The following is an 18,689-nucleotide window of genomic DNA, read 5'->3' on the forward strand; positions in this document are numbered from 1 at the left end:
TTTTTGGGTTCCAGTGAATCTGCTGAATTAAATACAGGGCATGTTTTACTTTGAAAGGAACTTCTATGTGCTGATGTCAGACGTAAAGAAGTTAAAGTTGTTATTTATAAATATATATATATATATATATATATATATATATATATATATATATATATATATATATATATATATATATATATATATATATATATAACACTTCTATAATTCAATTATTGAACATTTTTAAAAGCTTCATTTTATATAGCTTATTCCAAAATAAATATAGATAAAGTGTATATTTCTAAAAGCGTCTCTTACTGTTCTAAAACTGAACCAAACGTCTCTTTTCTAGTCTGGAGTGAACACTATGAGCTAAATCAGGGGTGTCCAAAGTCTGTCCTCGAGGGCCGGGCTCCTGCTGGTTTTCCATAAACCCGGTTTATCTGCTGCTAGTTACCTGGATCAGGTGTTTTTGGCCAATAAGAAGCTTCTGACAGATTGGTTGGAAAACATGTAGAACAGCGGCCCTCTAGGACTGACTTTAGACACCCCTGAGCTAAACGCACCTACACGTAAGAGTGCTACATATCCGAAGTGTCAGTGTAGCGGGTTTGTCGTCCTGTGGTCACCTGTCACCTGACCTGGAAAGCGTGCAAACTTTAGGTCACATTTGTTCCTCCATTAAGAGCGTTTTCAGTTTCACACAATAAGGCAAAACAGACAAGCCTTTTAAGTAAACAGCAGGATGTAATTCAATAAAGGTTCACGAAAAAGCAATTCTGATTTCTCTTTATCACCACAGACAGTCATTGGGACTCAAAACATCAGTAGAAATGGGGAAAAAAGCAGATCCTTCGTGGCTTCTACCAAAACCAAAACCAAAATAATGAAAAGACTGGATAAGATTCAACAATGATCAACATTTGGACAAAAACAAGACAGAGAGCAAACATCATAATGAAGAATCTCCAACCAGGAAGCACTTTTCTAAGACAAACATGTCGAGCGGCAAACACATTTCAAGTAGAACGAGTCTCAGACGTCACAAAGCCAGGAAAATTATAAAATATTTGTTTGGAAGGAAGTGACATCAGTGGGATCCGGGTCATGCGAGGGGAAAACTGAAACACTGGAATGATTAACTTGGGATAGTTGGGATTTCTTTCTTCTTTGTTTGTTTAATCTTGTGTATCAGGTGATGCTGATGAAGCATCGCAGAGCTAAAACAAAGACTAACAATCAAGCAATTGCTGCTCACAATTACAGAAAAAAAACTTTATCAAGAAATACAAAAAAATAAATAGGTGTTATTTGCATTTCAAAACATCTTAGTAATTAAAAAAACAAGTTATAGAGACAAATTTAAAGAAATAAACAGCTTCACTGTTAAATACCAGCCAGATTTTTGTCCAAGCTTTAATAGTCACCATTATTCCACACAGCATTAGGCTTTAGGTTCCTACTATAGAGCACTAATACACACTGATACACACTCACACACGGATGAATGCATCAGGGGATAGATGGGGTTAAGTGTCTACTCCAAGGAAACATCCACACAGAGACTGCCAACAGCAGGAATCAAACCACGATCTATGCAGCTGATGGTGAAAAGCAGCCGAGGGTCCAACATGTGCATCAGTGAGAAAAAGGCAGAATCTGCTCCTGCACCCTCGAAGAAAATCACAAAATGTCTTTATTCCCTTCAAATATCAGGGGTCAAATCTTAAAGACTGTTTGTTGCCATATTTGCTGATGTGAACTGAGAAAATCAGGCTTCCAGTTGGGATAAAAAGGCTACAAGACACACTTTTAATTAAACAAGACCACCTTAAACAGTTTTCTTTGGTTCTGTTTGACTTATTTTGACAGCTCAGATGCTCATATTTAAAATAATAAAGACTGGTCAAACCTCAGTCAAGAATTTTGTTAAAAATCTAGACAAGAAAAACCAAAACTTCATGAAGACGTGGGGTAAAATCTAATAAAAATAAAAATCAATATTTGAGCTTAAGAGAGAAACTTTAAACTGACGTTCAGCCAGACTGGTCTCAAGGTTTGGATAATGCGTTTGTCATTTCCCTTTGGGAAATAAATTAAGAAATACTTTACAAGTTTGTCATCTGATGACATAAATGTCCAAAATGACCAATTCCAGGATGACGCTGTTGGGATTCATCGGAGTAGAACTGTGAAGGAGCGTCTGAGTGCATGAGCACTGATCACGTTCACACATGGATTAGCCGACCACATCAAGCCCCCAGATGGAGAAAAGCTGGAGACGAACTCGTCACGGCGGTATGACTCCCCCAATCATTGCTATAAAAGCCTGATGAAAAATTGATGCAACTGTGGATGGAAATGAATGCGAGGAAAGTGAATTCGCCTATAAAAACAAGGCGAAAGTGAACACAGTGAGTAATCAAAGCTCTCGCTGGTACAATCAAATATTCATGTGGGACAAAGAGGTTCAATCTTTGATTATGTAGAAGTTTTTTAGAGTTTAAGTTTAAAAAATGTATTAAAAATTACAAAAAACAACTATTTTGGTATAAAGTCTAACTTAAAGTAACCATGACGGCTATAAGGTAAAATATTTTTTTTGTAATACAACCCATTTTAATGCTGATATATAATTTATTGACTCAATTGTTTTGTGTTCTGAATGCCAAACAATCTGGAAACATAGTGCAGTTACACCAGTGACCCATTTGGGGGCGACAGTGCTCAAAAAGATAACTAGCTAGGAAGAAAAAAAAAAGCAAAAAGAAGAAAAAGTGACACTATTTCCTTCCTAATACATCAATTAAAGTACCATTTCCCGCATTATAATTTGCCACCTTTAATTAAACCGCAGCTTTTCTGATTTTAAGGCTAATTTGACCCATTCTTAATGATTGACTTTCATTTTTTGGTTCATGTGAATTTGTGTCCGTACTGTCATTGAAGTGCATCAAGCCTTTTTTCTGGTCCGGTCTGGTAAGGAGTAGTACGGTACGTATCATTTAATTCTGGTGAACGTTTCCACTCAGTTAAGCCTCACTCCCACTGAGGGGGTCGTTTTCATGGTGCATGCGTGGTGTAGACCGCTAGCGTGTCAGTGTAGTGCGACAAATATAAAAGCAACAACAACAAGTAGCTCCTCTTTTTCTTGCTTTACTTTTTTGTACATAAAAGGAATTTAAGGAATTAGGAATTTGTTGTTTGAAAGAATAATGCCGTAAAGTGGAAAACGGAAACGTTAGCTTAACGCCGTATTGGTGCTTTCGAACATCGTCATCATTTTCTACCAACAGTAGTTCCGCCCAAACTGTCCCGTTCCATTTTTTTATGGACCAACAAACGATAGGGGCCCTCAAGAGGTACGTTTTGGTACTGTTTAATGGGTCCATTTTACAGTGGAAACACTCAAAATACCGGACGGTACCGTACCGGACCGCTCAGTGGAAACGAGGCTCAAGTCTACTCCAGGGTTCACCTGCAAGTGAATGGAGTTCTGGTTTATAGCTGGATCAGGATTCAGATAAGCCTGTGCTTGGACTGAGGTGAAGTGGACTACCATCCGTCCACCAATTTTCCAACTCCCTATTGGGGTCATGGGGATGCTATGCGGTGAAGGCAGGGTGCACCGCGGACAGGTCGCAAGTCCCTCGAAGGACTTGAAGCTGACTACCAGTTTACTTAAAGTCCCATTTAATTCTTCTCCATTTTTGACCCATTCTCTGCAAACACAGCCACGCTGGGAACCATTTGATGGTTCAACCCCCCAATGCCACCCCTTAATGCTGAGTGTCATCCAGGGAGCCATTGGGTTCCATTTTTATAGTCTTTGGTATGAATCGACCAGGGATTTGAACCTTCCACTCTCAGGGTGGACACTCTACCACAAGGCCACTGAGTTAAATAAACACAGATCCTACTGAGTCCCATGATGTGAATACATCAACATGTTTATGTATTTGTAATGGTAAGAAAACAGCCATTATTCCATATGTCGGGTTAATGCATGATGTGTCGGCTACAATTATTCTTATTTTAATCACTTTCTTCACACATATAATTTTATCAACATTTTATGGAAGCAGAATAGAATACTTTCTATCACAAAATGTGTTTTTCTTTCATTTTTTTGCTACATTTAATTTATCAAATGTGCTTTATAAAGAAGATTTTGAATGATTATTTCGCTAACATTCATTAACATGGCATTCATTTCTTTTCAATGTGCGCAAAGCATGCTGGTCAAAACCTAAATTATACTGCAACTTTAATTAAAATGTAAACACTTCAATGTGTTCCCTCCATGTTTAAGATCAAGAGGTTAATTATCTTAGACGGTGGTTCCGTTTATCATCACCGTCACAGATGTGAGTGTTCTTACATCTGGAATAGAGGCGACTCCCGATTTCACTTCCCAGAACCTTTTTCTCAACGGATCCATTTCTCTCAACGCAGCCACTAAATTACATTTCTGCACCTCCACCCACATGTGAAGGGTTTCTGTGTGGATAGGTTGATTTCCTTTCTGATTGAATGATGGCGTGATATTTCTCCGGGGCCAAGCAGGGTTTGGGGCGTATAGTGTCCCATCATTTGAATGTTTTTAAGGTTTCTGGATGTCATTTTGCATTGTTTTCTCCCTTGTTTTAAATGTCTTTGTTCCTGTTTCTTTTCATCCACCTTTTTTCATCTGCTGACCTTTTGGACTTTCTGCCTTATCTTCCTATTCCTTTTACGCATGATTTTTTTTCTTTACCACTAATTGTACATTTGGGTCCACAATTACAAAGAAAACATACAAAATAAGGGATTATATTACATTACATCTCCCAGCCTCAAATACATTTTCATAAAGACAAGATTAGGAATCTAAATTCTCCAAAAAAGTCAAACTTGAGGAAAAATCTTGTACAGATAATGTCTAATGCAACAGCCGTAAATGTGGTCCAATGATCATTCGAAGCTACATTTTGTCTGGCAGGATATGATGCCACCAAACCAAAACATTGTTCCATCTCCAACAATTTTAAAACTTCCTCATGACACTATTTGTGTCTAATAGTTTTAGAACCAAAGCTCTAGTGGTTACTGTATGAACTGCACTGGTTCTGGTCTGTTTTTCTTTCCAAACAGCTTCAATCCGGAAGTCATAGTTGGGTCAAACAAGATGTATATATTTCAAAGTGAATTATAATCAATGTACCACAACTTTGGTAAGATTTGGAAGAGAAGCGGTTCTTCCTGATAACATAGGAAGAGTTACACTTCACTTCTCAAAAAGCCTGTGTGTAGCTAAATTGACAAATTTTTATTCTTGGTCTACGTCGTTGGCATCTTCTTTTTTTCTCCAGTCAGACACTGAGATTTTACTGTTGAATTATTCACGTTCCCCCTGGGGATAGAGTATTTTGGAATTATTTTAACCACTATTAATCTGAAAGCGCATGAATCTGACACAATGAGAAGCAGCCGGCGATACGCCTGCCCTATTAGTTCATACGCGTGAACGTACGCGCACGCCAGCGCACGCCCTCCTCTCACTTGTCACGTCCGGTAGATGCAAAGCCCTAATGCCGCGTGACTGCTCTTCCCAGGGTTCCCCTGGATAAGCCCTGCAGCCTGCTTGTAGAGAAACGAGGGAATTCCTGCACTCGCTTCTCTTTTCTCTTCTCATCCTGTATTAGATCCTCAGCCTGTGTGCTCAGTCAAGAAGGCAGTCTGGAGACGATGACAAAATAGCCTCAGCAGATGCTCCATCTGAGGCCAAAATGAACCAATTTAGACAACAACAATGATAAATGATTGTTGCACATGGACAAAATAACAATTAAAGACATCTGCAAGGCTTTTGAGGGTTCCACTTCCATTTATTATAGCTAGAATAACAAACTGTGACTCATTAAATCAACATTTAGTCTGATATACAGCTTTTTTTATGCCACACGTCCACATTACAAAGCATTGTCTCGGTCGTCTTTGCTTAAGTAGGCACTTTGGTGCGACGCCAGCTCAGTCTGGACGCTCTACAGCCCAGAGGAGAAAGATGAAGGGGCGTTTTCTGCCTTCAGACCACTAAAGCTGGTAGGAGCTCAACAGAAGCCCAAAACCAAAGATTAATGGTGCATATATTCTCACTAACTCTAATGTATAGTGACTAGAATCCGTTGGAATTACCTTAATAGCGTAAAGAGTCTAAGACTTACAGTAGTTCAAAGAGCATTTGTTATTTTGCAGTCGCCGGTGACAGCTCAGGTGTTAAAGGGTTAACATGTCTGTTGGAATTACATTAGAACCATGTTTACTGCTTAAACACTTTACTGTAGTAATGATTTATACAAGTCACATAAATCAGCTGATTCTGATGCAAAGAAAAGCAGCTTTGCACCATTATGCAACATTTTCCTAAAGTGACCAGCGTTAGAATTCTTTGAAATTACATTAATTGCATAAATGGTCAAAGAGTTAGGGTGGTTTAAATAGTTATTTTGCCGTTGAAAGGGTTGGTGTGACTGTGGGAATAACATTGGAATTACAATAATTGCATAAATGCTTCTAGAGAAAAGCAGCTTTCCATGTTTATGCAACACTTTATAACATACAGCGGTTAAAGTCAGAATATTCTCATTTAAGTGGTAAACAATTAAATTCTAATGAATTTGGGAGAAAGATGAAGCTTTTTCTTTCATTTTTTTGGACTATGTTTTGGTTTTTCTTGTGGAGCTGACCCATTATTGCTAAAATATTTTGATTTTTTTCAGCTTTTAAGCAAATTTTACATTTATTTTTTAAACTTTTTTCAGATTACTGATTGGAGACGTGCAAAAACGTGACATATGGGAATATTTTTTTCTGCAAGAAATGTTGATATCTGATGCAGTGAAGGACCTCAGGAATCAAATGAGGTCAGCTCGTTGTGTCATCACACCCTGCAGACATTCAGCTGCATCCCCGAGACCTTGTCTGTCTGTCTGTCTGCCTGTCTGCCTGCCTGTCTGTCACCTCCAAAGAAAAGGCTGGTCATCCCCCAGAATCCCCGGGATATCCTGGAGAATCCACAGACAAGGTCAGCATTTCTGTGGGAGCCACATCAGCATTACAGAAAGTGCTCCCTCTGTTTGAGACGGGGGACCGTGGAGGGTCCAGACCAGTGGGAAGAAGTTCTGGTGATCGGAGCAGGTGATTCCTCCGCGGAGGCGGCGTGGATTGGAAGCGAGCGGTTTTGCTGCATTGCACCTGCTCCAAACGCGCCTAACTTTGAATGGGAAGTGGACCGTCTGGGTCCCGGTGATCAGGGACAGGGAGCGGAACCACCTCGGGAAGGAGCGCGGAGGGGGCTCGGCGGGGCTTACCTGGTGGCGGTGACGGCGGCCGGGAAGGAACAGAGGCAGGAAGGAGCGGAGTCAGCCGCGGTCCGTGCGTGCGCCTCAGCGCCGTCTGACAGCCAGCCTCAGAGGCAGGCAGGGTGTTCCCGACAGGAGGGGGCGTGGCGTGTGTGAGTGCATGATGCGCGCGTGCCATGCACTCACACACGCACGCGAGCCCCTTTTCCTGGCACTGCGACAGTTGTGTCTCCTCTAAAACACCAACTTAGTTCCCCGCTAAAAGCAGCAGAGAGTCCGGGGAGCAGCACGGAGGAAGCCCCGGCGGTCACAGGGACAGCCCGCCTCTGTGCTCTGGATTTCCCCGCTGACATCCTCCGGGAATCCGTGTTTGAGACGGTTGGAGGAGCAGCCTACTCAGCTGCAGAAAGGCTGCATGGAATTTAAAAAATAAATAAATCAGCACATCTTTTTTTTGGATGCATATTTATCTGGAAAATTTTGCTAACTAGTGCATAAATGCAATTATTAAAAATGTGATTTGGGACCACAAAAACCTACATGTTCCATAATTATTGTGAAACACAACATAATCTAACTGCTGAATTTATAGTTGTATTTAATCAGATTTGATTTGTTATGCTCTTGGGAGTCTTAAAATATTATGGGATTACATAAACATTAAGAAGTACACATATTTCTGGAAAACTAAAGATTTAAGAAATTGTTTTTTTTTTCTTGTGGTACATCTAATTCTAAAAAAATGCATAGCCTAAATGAAAAGTCACTGGGCAACATATTTGAAGCTAAAAGTTTTCCTATTTTTATCAAATAAAAAAGAAAACAAAAGTTGAAAGCTTGGATGAGTTTCCTCGGTGCTTCAGTGATATTTCTTTGTCATAAGCAAACTTAAATAAAAAAAAATCCCTATTTCAAAAGTACTAACGCTTTTGTTCTTCTGTTGAAGAAGTTAAATAACATGAAACACTCCATAAAGCTTGGAAAAATCATCCACAACAATAATGATGATACATAATAATAATAATAATATAGTAAGAAGTGCGTAAGATATTTTCTGACTTTATTTTTATTTATTTTTTTTTTATCCAGGTTCACAACAAAAAACAGCTAGTTTTGAGTTCAACTGTCTCTGTAGTGTCTAAACTTGACCACAAGGAGGCAGTATAATACTGTCGATTCAGCCACCCGGCTTGGATTGAAACGTCACTTCCGTTTCCATTTCAGAAGGGGAAAAAAGCTAAATATTGCCTGCAAAAGACAGTTTGACACAAAGAGGAAAGACAGGAGCGTTTATCTTTGTCAACTACGATGGAGGAGTACAACTCTGGAGATGATGTAAGCTCTTTGAGTTATGTTGTTTTGGTAAAATGTTTCGAAATGAATAAATTACTTTTGTTTTGCGTTAGCTAATCTAGCTAGCTGTTAACCTAGCATCTAACATTTCATTATAGGGTGTGGTCTAAAAACTGAATGAAATCACGTTATTTTTGCATTGTTGCCTTTTAAAACATATTTGTTTACCCATTGGATTAGATAAATAATATGAAAGTTCAAAATTTGTTAGAAAATTAATGCAACGTTGAGTAAACAAATAATGGATGGAAAAGTCTAAAACAATGTATTATTTAATGCATATTGAAAAACTTAGTAATAATTAGAATATTTATTTATAGCTGTTTTATTAAGACTAATTATATTTGAGTCTACTGCAGATTTACTTTAAACCTTTGTAGATTATTTGGTAAAAAAAAATCAAAGTGTGATTGCAATCCTTTTTAATGCAAAACATGCTTTAAATTATTAAAATATTTATTCAATTATAACCTAATTTTAGTAACTTTAAAATAATCTAAATTTGCTGAGTATACCTTGTTATATGAGTTGTTTGCGAAGCAAGAAAATAACAATAATAATAATAATAATATAAAAAATAATAATAACAGTTTATAAAAACAACTAAGCAATAAAGATCTATGTAGGTGGTAATAATAATATTAATACGTTAAATAAATACTACATTTCTAGGCAAATCAAAAGCCTAAAACAATAAATTAAACGTGGAAAAAAAATTGTATAGGCATTATTATTACATCCTATTTGATTTTAATGTAAGTATTGGGTGGAATGATTTAAATTGGCATCATTTAGATCCAAACTACACTAAAGTACACTTAGACTTACACCAAACTACACTTGGATCTAAACTATTAGATCTAAACTACATCTTAAACCATAGTTTTACAGTTCTGGATTTGTCAGATCACAAGGGTATGCTTTCATTTTTCCTTTTTCTTTTAAATGTTTTTACATTCGTATATTTTCAATTTTATTATTTATTATTATATTAATATTATTTGATGTTAGTATTTCTTAGAGTGCTGTTGTGTTCATGCGTATTAATACATTTGAGCTGAAAAAGTTAGAGAATTTAGATTTACAAGTTTTTTTTCCCCCAAATCAGCAACAAAATTGTTTAAACATTGTATTTGAACTCCTAAGCATCTTGTTATCAAATACCAGAACAATAGAATATCAACTTAAGCATCTTCATGTGTCATACAGGTCATACAAGGGCAGAATGACTATAAGCTCATATGCAAAAATGTTTCACCAGATTGAACACATTATTAATTTTATTTTCCAATCAACCCTGTAGGTCCTCTTCAACACAGATGAGAACAGCGCTTTAGTCAAAGAGGTATGTTCACATTTACACAAAAAATCATTTGGGTTTTCGAATCCCTGACTTGTGTTGTTTTGCTGCGTCTCAGTGCATCGAGGGTGTCATCGGTGGTACCGACTACGACCACAGTAAAGTCAACCAGTGGACGGCCAGCATAGTGGAGAATTCGCTGACTCATCTGGTCAAACAGGGGCGGGCGTTCAAATTCATTGGTGAGTGAGTTGTGTAACCCTCTGCTACAAATATCCTGCAGCTGAACGTGCATGTGTGGAACTGTGCTTTGTGCTTTGTTGCAGTAAACTGCGCCATCATGCAGAAAAGCGGCGCTGGGCTCCACACAGCCAACTCCTGCTACTGGGACACCGCGACTGATGGTAAGAGGCAGCTGGGGTGTAGTTGGAAAATTACAAAAGAAAGGAAATCACCTTTTTAATCAACCATGTAAAAAATAAAACACTGATGGTGTACGTTTGTAAAGCACCGGGTCAATTGACATGTTTAAATAAAAAGAAAAAATGGTTTTGGGTAGACCTGGTTTGAACCTCCAGATGGTGAAAGTCGCTTTTGCTGCAGATTAGATTAATCTGGTGTCTTTGGGAGACTTGCTTCACGTGGAGGGAGGGACTGATGAGTGATGAGAGTCCCTGTTAGTCTGCTGGCTGACCTGCTGCTGCTGCTGAGATGAGTCTTTAGAGGTAGGGGTTTGGAGGATGACTAGCCAGGTGTGCAGCACTTGTAAACCATTGCATTAGGGCCCTAAATGTGGAATTTATTGTTTTATATTAAGGCAGCAGATCAATAAACAATTGTGGCATGTTATTTTTTAATTTTTTTAGATTATTAATAAACATGTGGCTTTCCTGTTAGTTTAAAGCCATATTGTTAAAGTGCACTCCAATGAAAATCAGATTTTTCATTTATTTATTTATTTATTAAATGCCACAATTTAGAGGTGAATTTCTGATCAACTTCTGGCGCTCTGCAGAAACTGTCTTAGAAAATCAGTTTTTTCAATTTTGTTTTTATTTTGGCTAAAATAATCATAATTAAAAGAACACTTGGAGCGCTTTTAAAATAGATCAAAAGATGATCAGAGTGGAACGTTAAGACAACAAAGTTTATTCATACACATTTTTAATGATTGCAAACTGACTGAAGTGTTAGTCTGTTAAAACCAGGAAACAGTCAGTTTACCCATCTGAAAATGTGAATTTAAAAGGTAAACGGCATCTTCCATCTCCTTCTAGGCCCAAACTCCTCTAGAGTCCCATTCCTCCACTCCTAAGGGACACGTTCACACATTTAAGCAGCAACAAATCAAATTAGTAAAACCTCTTTGGATAATTCGAGTGAGGTGAATTAATAAGAAAATTCTGCCAAAATTAGAAATATGGTCTCAAAATGACATAATTAGCCTTCAAAGATCCAGATGTGGTTTGAGGTCACATAGTAGTTTGTTGAATCAATTGATCACATGTGTAATGTATGCCGACTGCTCACATGTTTGACGATAGAGTTCTTTTATTATTGTTTACACAGTTTTGGGCCAAATAATCAGGACTCATCTACTCAATTAAAACAAAGAAGTTGCTCTTTGTGCTATGAAAGCTGTTCTCAGCACTGTAAAAAGCTGTGCTGTCTTTCTGTGACATGTTAACAGTATAATCATGTAAGTGTTGCATCACCAACAACATCCTGCACCCACAGACAAGTTCATAGTTTCTGATGTGTGGATCGTGACGCCATTCGCTGCATCTTTTGAAGCGGTGACCTCTGACTGTGGTTTCAGGGAGCTGCACCGTCAGGTGGGAGAACCGCACCATGTACTGCATCGTCAGCGTGTTCGCCGTGGCGCTGTAATGCCACCGCCCGCCTCCGAACTTCTCCGCTTTCCGCCCGCAAACAAGAAAACAACAGGAGCGGCCCGTTGGAGCTTTTTATGGACCACAGTTGTGTTGGGGTTCCGGTTCTGATGACCGACCTCTCAGATGTGACCGGCGCGTTCTGTTTGTTCTGCATGTTGATAACTGATCTGATAATTGTAACCTGTCAGCCAGCAGACATCCGAGGACCCAATACCTGCAACAAGACATGAAAGCACTCGCATCCATTAAGCTGGACTTCCTGTTTACTGTTTATTAGCTGGTGTTTGTTTGTTGTTTTTTTGTGCAGCCCATCATAAATGTACTGATATCAAAGCTTTAAGTGTAGATTCAAAAACTTAGGACTGAACTCTCTTTTAAGGAGAATTTTATTGTTACTTTTATTAAAATATTTTCATCATTCCTGTTGTTTTATTTTGTGTTTGTAATAATCGTGTAAATGTCTCTTATTTATAATCTTTAATAAATCCGTTTATTCATTTCTGCTGGTAAATGTTTTTTTTCTGACAAACCTGCAGTTCAGTCAATTGTCCACTAGATGTCAGCACCAGAAAATAAGAAGTAAACAAAACAAGAAACTTTGAACATATAAATATATATATTTATTTATTTTTTCAATGTTTTAAACACTTTTTCATTAAGGAAAATCCATTCTTTTGTCATATGATGTTTAATTTACAATCATCCAGCATGCATGTTTTAGGACTAAAGGCAGAAACCAATAAATACACCACTGTGCAACTTTAAACCACAAGGTTCGTGTTCATTCATTTAATGTGAGACAAGTGTTGCTCATCTGTGAGATTAGCAAAGGGCAGTGCTGTGATTTGAAAAAAAGGCTGCTGCTAATAAAGTGCAAAATTGACATTTTCTCTTTAAAGCAAATGAATGAACAGTTTAAAAAAGATTTTTTTTTAATTATTAGTGATTTGTTTATTTGTGTGATCCATTGACGGTATAAGAGGACTGGACTGAGTGACCCCTCCCTCCCATTTTTCAAACAGGAAGTATTGCCTCCAAGAAGCAAAGACTTCTATTGAGAAATAAACAGCTTTTACTCAGTCATTCTATTTGTCTTCTCTGCCATCTTTTTGTAACATGTTCTTGTAAATTCTAATTTTTATTGTATTTTTTAGGGAACTGTAAGTCGTTTTCCATGGGTGATGTCACACTCACTCGGTCCAGTTCTCATATACAGTCAAACTGATTATGCAGGCAGAGAGCAGACGGTAGCAAAGCGTTTCACATCACTGAGGCTGGCATTTCATTCAAAGACACTTCATCCATTCATTTGTTTATTTGTGTAAACGTGCAAGAAGCGTTTTGGCCTTTGTGGGAAACGCCTGTGCTTCACAGGACTCGTGATCAAACAGACTTCAACATCTTGTGGACGAGAAAAGCGCATCAGCAGCGCCGGTTGATTTTTAAAGCTCTTGTTGAGGATTAAAACAAAGAAGAAAAAAAGTCACTTTCAGCCATAAAACTGGCGATGAGGGGATCAATCCCCTGGAATTTTTGAACCATCAGACCACGTCTGAGACACCAAATATACAATCATTTAAGAAGTTCAAGCGCGCGGCTACTTGTGGTTATTGATGCAGCATATGGGGTTTATGGGTTTATTACTGGAGGCTGCAGCATGAGAAGCCAACTGATGATGAGCGAGCATCACCTCGGCGTGGTGAAGCCAGGACTCCCGTGTGCATGGAGTGTGTGTGTGGCACTTTGAAGGTACGGATGGTTTCTGCTGATGGTTAACACACTGGAGAAGTCTCTGGTGACGCCTAAGTAGTGTAACTCTTCGACCGTTTACGTGATCAACATGAATCTGCTGATTCTTTACGTATCGACTTCACACCTTTGCTAAGTGTTGCATATCAGTTCAAAGCTGCTTTTCTCTACTTTCAAATCTGCTGAAATTACATTAAAGGCGTAAACGGTCAAAGACGTTTGAAAGACTGTCAACACTGGTGTTAAAGGTTAAACGTTGCAGGCCAGACTGTGGCTTAGATCTCCGTTGGCTCCGCCCCCGGTGTTGTCTTCTGGCTCATTAGGAGCGTCAAAGGTCGTGTCGTTGAGCATGTCGTAGGTTGTGTTGTTGGGTAGGTCATCTGTGCTGCCGCTGACTGTATCGTGCGGTTGGTCTGTAGCCGGATCTTTCCACGATGGCTCCGGCACGGCTTTCCCCATCGGTCGGCTCGGAGCCGACGCAGACCTGCACGCGACACAGAGCAGCGACGAGCAATCCCACAAGCCCTGGGTCATGCTGGAGGAGAAGAGCCGTCGGCACGGGTGGCAGAACTGGTAAAAGACCAGCATGAAGAAGATGGCTGTGGCGTAGGCCACCAGCAGCTGCAGCACCAGCAGAGGGGCGCAGACCACGTCGTACACGTCCGTTCTGTAGACGTACCACAGCAGGAGCAGAGAGGCGTTCTCCACAAAGCGCAGCATGTAGTAAACGGCCATGCGATACCAGTTCTGGGACTTATTGATGAGGTCCGGGTCGTTCAGCTTCACCTGCACGGCCGACCAGCAGAACATGTTGATTCCGGCGTAGAGGAAGGTGAGAAGGCAGAGCACGATGGTGGTTCCCACCCGGGTGAGGGTTTTTTCGATGTTCTCCGGGAATGGTGAGTGGCTCTGCCAAAACAGGATCCACGGGTAGAAGAAGAAGACGAGGAAGTTCCCGAAAACCACGGGGAGGATCCAGAACTGGAGAACCGAGCTGAACAGGACCAGAACCACCACCCGAGTGGCGATCTCAAAGCTCCTCCACAGGAAGATGCAGACGTAAGTCAAGGGCCGCACGTCCACCTCGTAGTCGTCGTACTTTATTTTGATGGCCAGGATGTTGCAGCGCAGGGCGCCGTACACGATGGACAGCAGAGAGATCACCATCAGGGTCCCTGACAGGAAAAAACATGAAGGAGAGATTAGCATAAAACAAACCTCAAGATTAAAGAGATTAAGACATCCGTTTATTCTAGGAGTGGAGGAAAATATTGATTTAATAACGTATTGCGATATTGCTACATAACTCAACGAGACTGCTACAACTTTGCAACTAACTAGAGTGGATTTCTTGGCTTTACCAAATTGAACTGTTTGAACTCATGAAAGTCAGTTGTCACACGCGTAATCATTATTGGGTTGTATGTTCCACATGTGGTTACATGTCACATACACTGACCACACATGATGACACATGAAATTTTAGCACTTCATTGGGTACACATGTTCAGCAGCTTCCTAACACCAGTATAACCAGCCAATCAGAAGGCTGTAATTTTCTGCATTCAGTCATGGTTCAGGTGAATTCAAACTGAGCATCAGAATGAGGAAGAAATGGAAACAAACTGGTTTAGATGGTTTTATGATCGTCGGGTGATCGGATCTCCAAGGATTTTCATGTGTTTTTCAATTTGAAAGTTTTACAGAAAGGTAAAGGAACTGGGAGACTCAATTAAGAAAAGATAAGTTTTAGTTGTTAAATCAATAGTATACAGAAAACAAAGTTGATCAAAATACTTCTGAGAGGTTTGAGCGAAAAAAAAAACACTCTCTTTTCATAGTAGAGTAAAAAGCTTCAAGCATAAAAAGATAAGTTATACCTACTTTAAATCAAAGGCCAAAGCTGGCGGTGGTAGTATGATGGTCTGGGTATTATTTCAAAACTTCAAGCTTTAAGTGTAATTTACATATTTTATAAAGACCCACTCTGATGAAAATAGTGTGTTATAACATGTACTTGTGGAAGCTCTCAGCAGTAGGGAGGGAAGGGGAGGTTGGGGTTGCTCCGTGCCAAAAGTCCCGCCCACAACTCAGAGGTGAATTTCCAATAAACTCCAGAAACTATGTCTTAGAAAACAAAACCGGTGGTTTGATTTTAACTAAAAATATCATAATAATAATAAATAAAAGGCCACTTAGAAGAAATAGAAGACGAATGGGGTAGAACTTAAAACGCTGCAGTCAACCTCAACGTTGTACCATTCTCTCATGGATACCAAACCTCCAGCAGGCCTGCGCCACAACACCCAAATAAACTCAAGGTGACATCCTAAAAATATTTTCAAGGTGGTTGTCAGAACTCTGTTGGTTTCCATCATCTCCAGATCTCAGTCCTTTAGGATGCGATGAATAGAGAAATCAGGATCATGGGAGGAGGAGCCTAAAATATTTGGACTTCACTTAAAACATTCTGGATCAATCAATAAAGTCTGTAAAGGTCAGATGAGCTTGAATCTTTGATCCTCATTGGATTCCCATCAGCTGCAGATAAAATGATGTTTTTTTAATCTTTGGGTTTTGCCCTAATTAAAGTATTGGCTGGTTGTCCCAGTTTCAAACCCCCTCCTGAGCTTCCCTCTGGAATGTTGTGACCCAAAAACCAGAAGATCAACCATGTTCTGCTCTCAATATCTGCATAAAGTGAAGCCGCTTCGTCTGATTGGCCCACAGAGTCCTCACCTCTTCCGATGGACACGCCCCTCTGGACAACGCAGATGTAGAGCTGTAGGGTGAGCTGGGGGGCCGACCCCAGGAACGCCTGAATGACGGAGGTGCGAGCAAAAGCTGCACGGTGCGTGAAGAGCTTGCCCTCCGCCTGCCCCACCTGCCGCTCCACCTCCTCAGACTGACCCTCTCGGGGCATCTGCTTCTTCCTGGTGATGCTGGCGTACGGCTCCTCCACGCCGCCCACGCTGCCATAGATGCAGAACGCCTCCAGACACCTGAAGGAGCAGGAGAGGAGAGACGGTGAGGAGCTGCAGCTGCTCTGTGACTCATTTAGATCGCTCAGTGGAGTCTCTGTTTGAAGGACACAAACCTCTTTAAAAAAAGCACTTGAGAGGAAATCACAAAGACAGAAGAATCTTCTCCTTTTGGACGAGATTAAATTTTAATTAATCTCAAGGCCCTTACATCTGAAATATTTCATTAAGCTAGGGACTACTTCATGGACAGTAACCATTTTTAACTAATACGTCTCAAGACATAACGGTAAAAATACATTCACTGAAGCCATTTTTCCTCACGAACACACAAAGAAAGTTGGGACAGGGTCTTCTGAGGAGTCTAAAAGATGAATAATTTCACAGAATTTCCATCCCACAGATGTAAACATTTCTGATCTCTGCACGGCAATGTTACATCTTTCCTTAAAGTGAGATGTTTCAATTGAAAGTGACATTAAAGATGGTCACAAACGTTTTCAGTTTAGATGGGATTGTTTTCCCTCCTTTAAGTGGATCTTCACTCTATCCGTCTGTGAAATCCGTATGTTAAGTCTGTCTAATGTGCTGCTCAGACAGAGAGGAAGCTTGGTAGAGTCGAGATTTATCTAGGATTTTGAAGGGAGTAATGATACATCCAGCAGCAGTGGATGCAGTTTATTATTCTCCAGTATTAACACAACCTTGGAGGTTTGTAGGAGATGTTAGTGGGGAAAATCTGGATTTAGCACAAAGTTGCAAAGTCTGCTGACCAACCTCGTTAGCTTCTAGGTAGCCTAACAGGTTAGCCAAACTTCTATCTATCTTCTAGCATGATCAAATTAAAGTGTTGGAGAAATATGTGCTTTGTCTTTTTTTTGTCATTAAACATTTATAGATGTTTTTCCACAAACCTAAAAAAAAAAAAAAAAAAAAAAAAACGAGAGTATCAGATCAGTTCAATTAGAGAATTAATCAATTAGAGGTTTTTGTTTATTCTTTAAAGAATGGAATACCTCCACGTCTAACAGATTACTTCATATTTCTTTTGTGACAAGAATGTTCTATTGGGATCCCTCTATGTCTTTATATATATATATGTGCTGGCAGTGTCCACAAAGGGGGAATAGTTTCACCTGATGCTGCAAAACCATCTTTTCCTTGTTTAATACCCTCTGCTGAAGAAGGTCCTAAAATTCAATGTATGAATATTTGTGTTATTTTCCTGCTGAACGAGACATAATTAATATGAGTGCAGAGAAATTTGAAATTTTAAAGTTACAGAGTTACACAATTACAACATTTGATGCCACATTCACACAGGGCTCCACATCGTGTGCTTCAGCGACCACCTCCATTGAAAAGTCTTAGTAAAGACACCTAAAATTAGTATTTCAGGCTTTGTTAAAAACTCTCACATTTATACACAGTTTTGCAGGTTTTTACAACTACTTTCTAGCTCTACAAACAAAATGCCCAGCCATTGAATCCACATTGAAAGTGAAACCAGTTGAACTTTGACCAATCAGTGATTTTGTAGTGATGAATGGATTTGAATCCACAGAAGTGCCAAGTGTTTGAAAATGGATCACGTAGGAGAAATTCTTATTTGTGAGTAGTGCCCGGCTGGATTTATATGACTGTAAGTCTTTTATTTGTTGAAATAGAGCTGTGAAAGAAACATCCTGGAGCAAGATTCACCAGATTTGAATGACATTTTGCACCAAGTCTCTTCCAACTGTAGCTACATGCGCTAATACCAAGTCCTATGTGAACATTGGGTGCTAAAAGTGCGTGTAAGAGTGTACAGGTTCTTGAACGCACATCAGATCCTTTAAGATTATACGCACACTTTCACTTACATGTTTTTTCCTGTTTAATTTATCAAACCACAGTTTCTCCAAACCACAGACACTGTTTTGTTATCATTTTTACTTTTGGATCCACCACAATATCTTGTGTATTACACAACGTTTTTTGTGTGAAATGAACCGGCTGTACAGCTGCAGGTGTGTTTTTCTATTAAACTGAACAAATTCCATATATATATATATATATATATATATATATATAGAAAATATAATGTAAA

General features: G+C 39.4%; 3 protein-coding genes across 5 annotated transcripts in view; 1 reads left to right on the forward strand and 2 right to left on the reverse strand.

The window, feature by feature from the left end:
• sytl5 (synaptotagmin-like 5) overlaps positions 1 to 7,805 on the reverse strand; it is a 48,725-nt gene extending 40,920 nt beyond the window's left edge. The window contains exon 1 of one of the 3 annotated variants that reach the window (XM_024286969.2): positions 7,332 to 7,805. The gene's annotated coding sequence lies outside the window, so the exon portion shown is untranslated. The remainder of the gene's footprint in view (positions 1 to 7,331) is intronic. The other 2 variants (XM_024286968.2, XM_024286970.2) reach the window with 2 other exon arrangements.
• Positions 7,806 to 8,446: 641 nt separating this feature from the next.
• LOC112154735 (dynein light chain Tctex-type 3) lies at positions 8,447 to 12,370 on the forward strand. Its single transcript, XM_024285872.2, has 5 exons — positions 8,447 to 8,657; positions 9,979 to 10,020; positions 10,094 to 10,217; positions 10,302 to 10,379; positions 11,795 to 12,370. The coding sequence occupies exons 1-5, from the start codon at positions 8,631 to 8,633 to the stop codon at positions 11,863 to 11,865; spliced, it is 342 nt and encodes a 113-aa protein (XP_024141640.1). The 5' UTR covers positions 8,447 to 8,630; the 3' UTR covers positions 11,866 to 12,370.
• Positions 12,371 to 12,899: 529 nt separating this feature from the next.
• The window catches only part of xk (X-linked Kx blood group (McLeod syndrome)), a 10,253-nt gene continuing 4,463 nt past the window's right edge, over positions 12,900 to 18,689 (reverse strand). Inside the window, exons 2-3 of the mRNA XM_024285858.2 lie at positions 16,359 to 16,621; positions 12,900 to 14,794 (exon numbers count right to left, since the gene is read on the reverse strand). Coding sequence (XP_024141626.1) covers positions 13,869 to 14,794; positions 16,359 to 16,621 — 1,189 coding nt within the window. The 3' untranslated portion in view covers positions 12,900 to 13,868. The remainder of the gene's footprint in view (positions 14,795 to 16,358; positions 16,622 to 18,689) is intronic.

The sequence above is a fragment of the Oryzias melastigma genome, linkage group LG21, assembly GCF_002922805.2.
Source record: "Oryzias melastigma strain HK-1 linkage group LG21, ASM292280v2, whole genome shotgun sequence".
Lineage (NCBI taxonomy): Eukaryota > Metazoa > Chordata > Actinopteri > Beloniformes > Adrianichthyidae > Oryzias > Oryzias melastigma.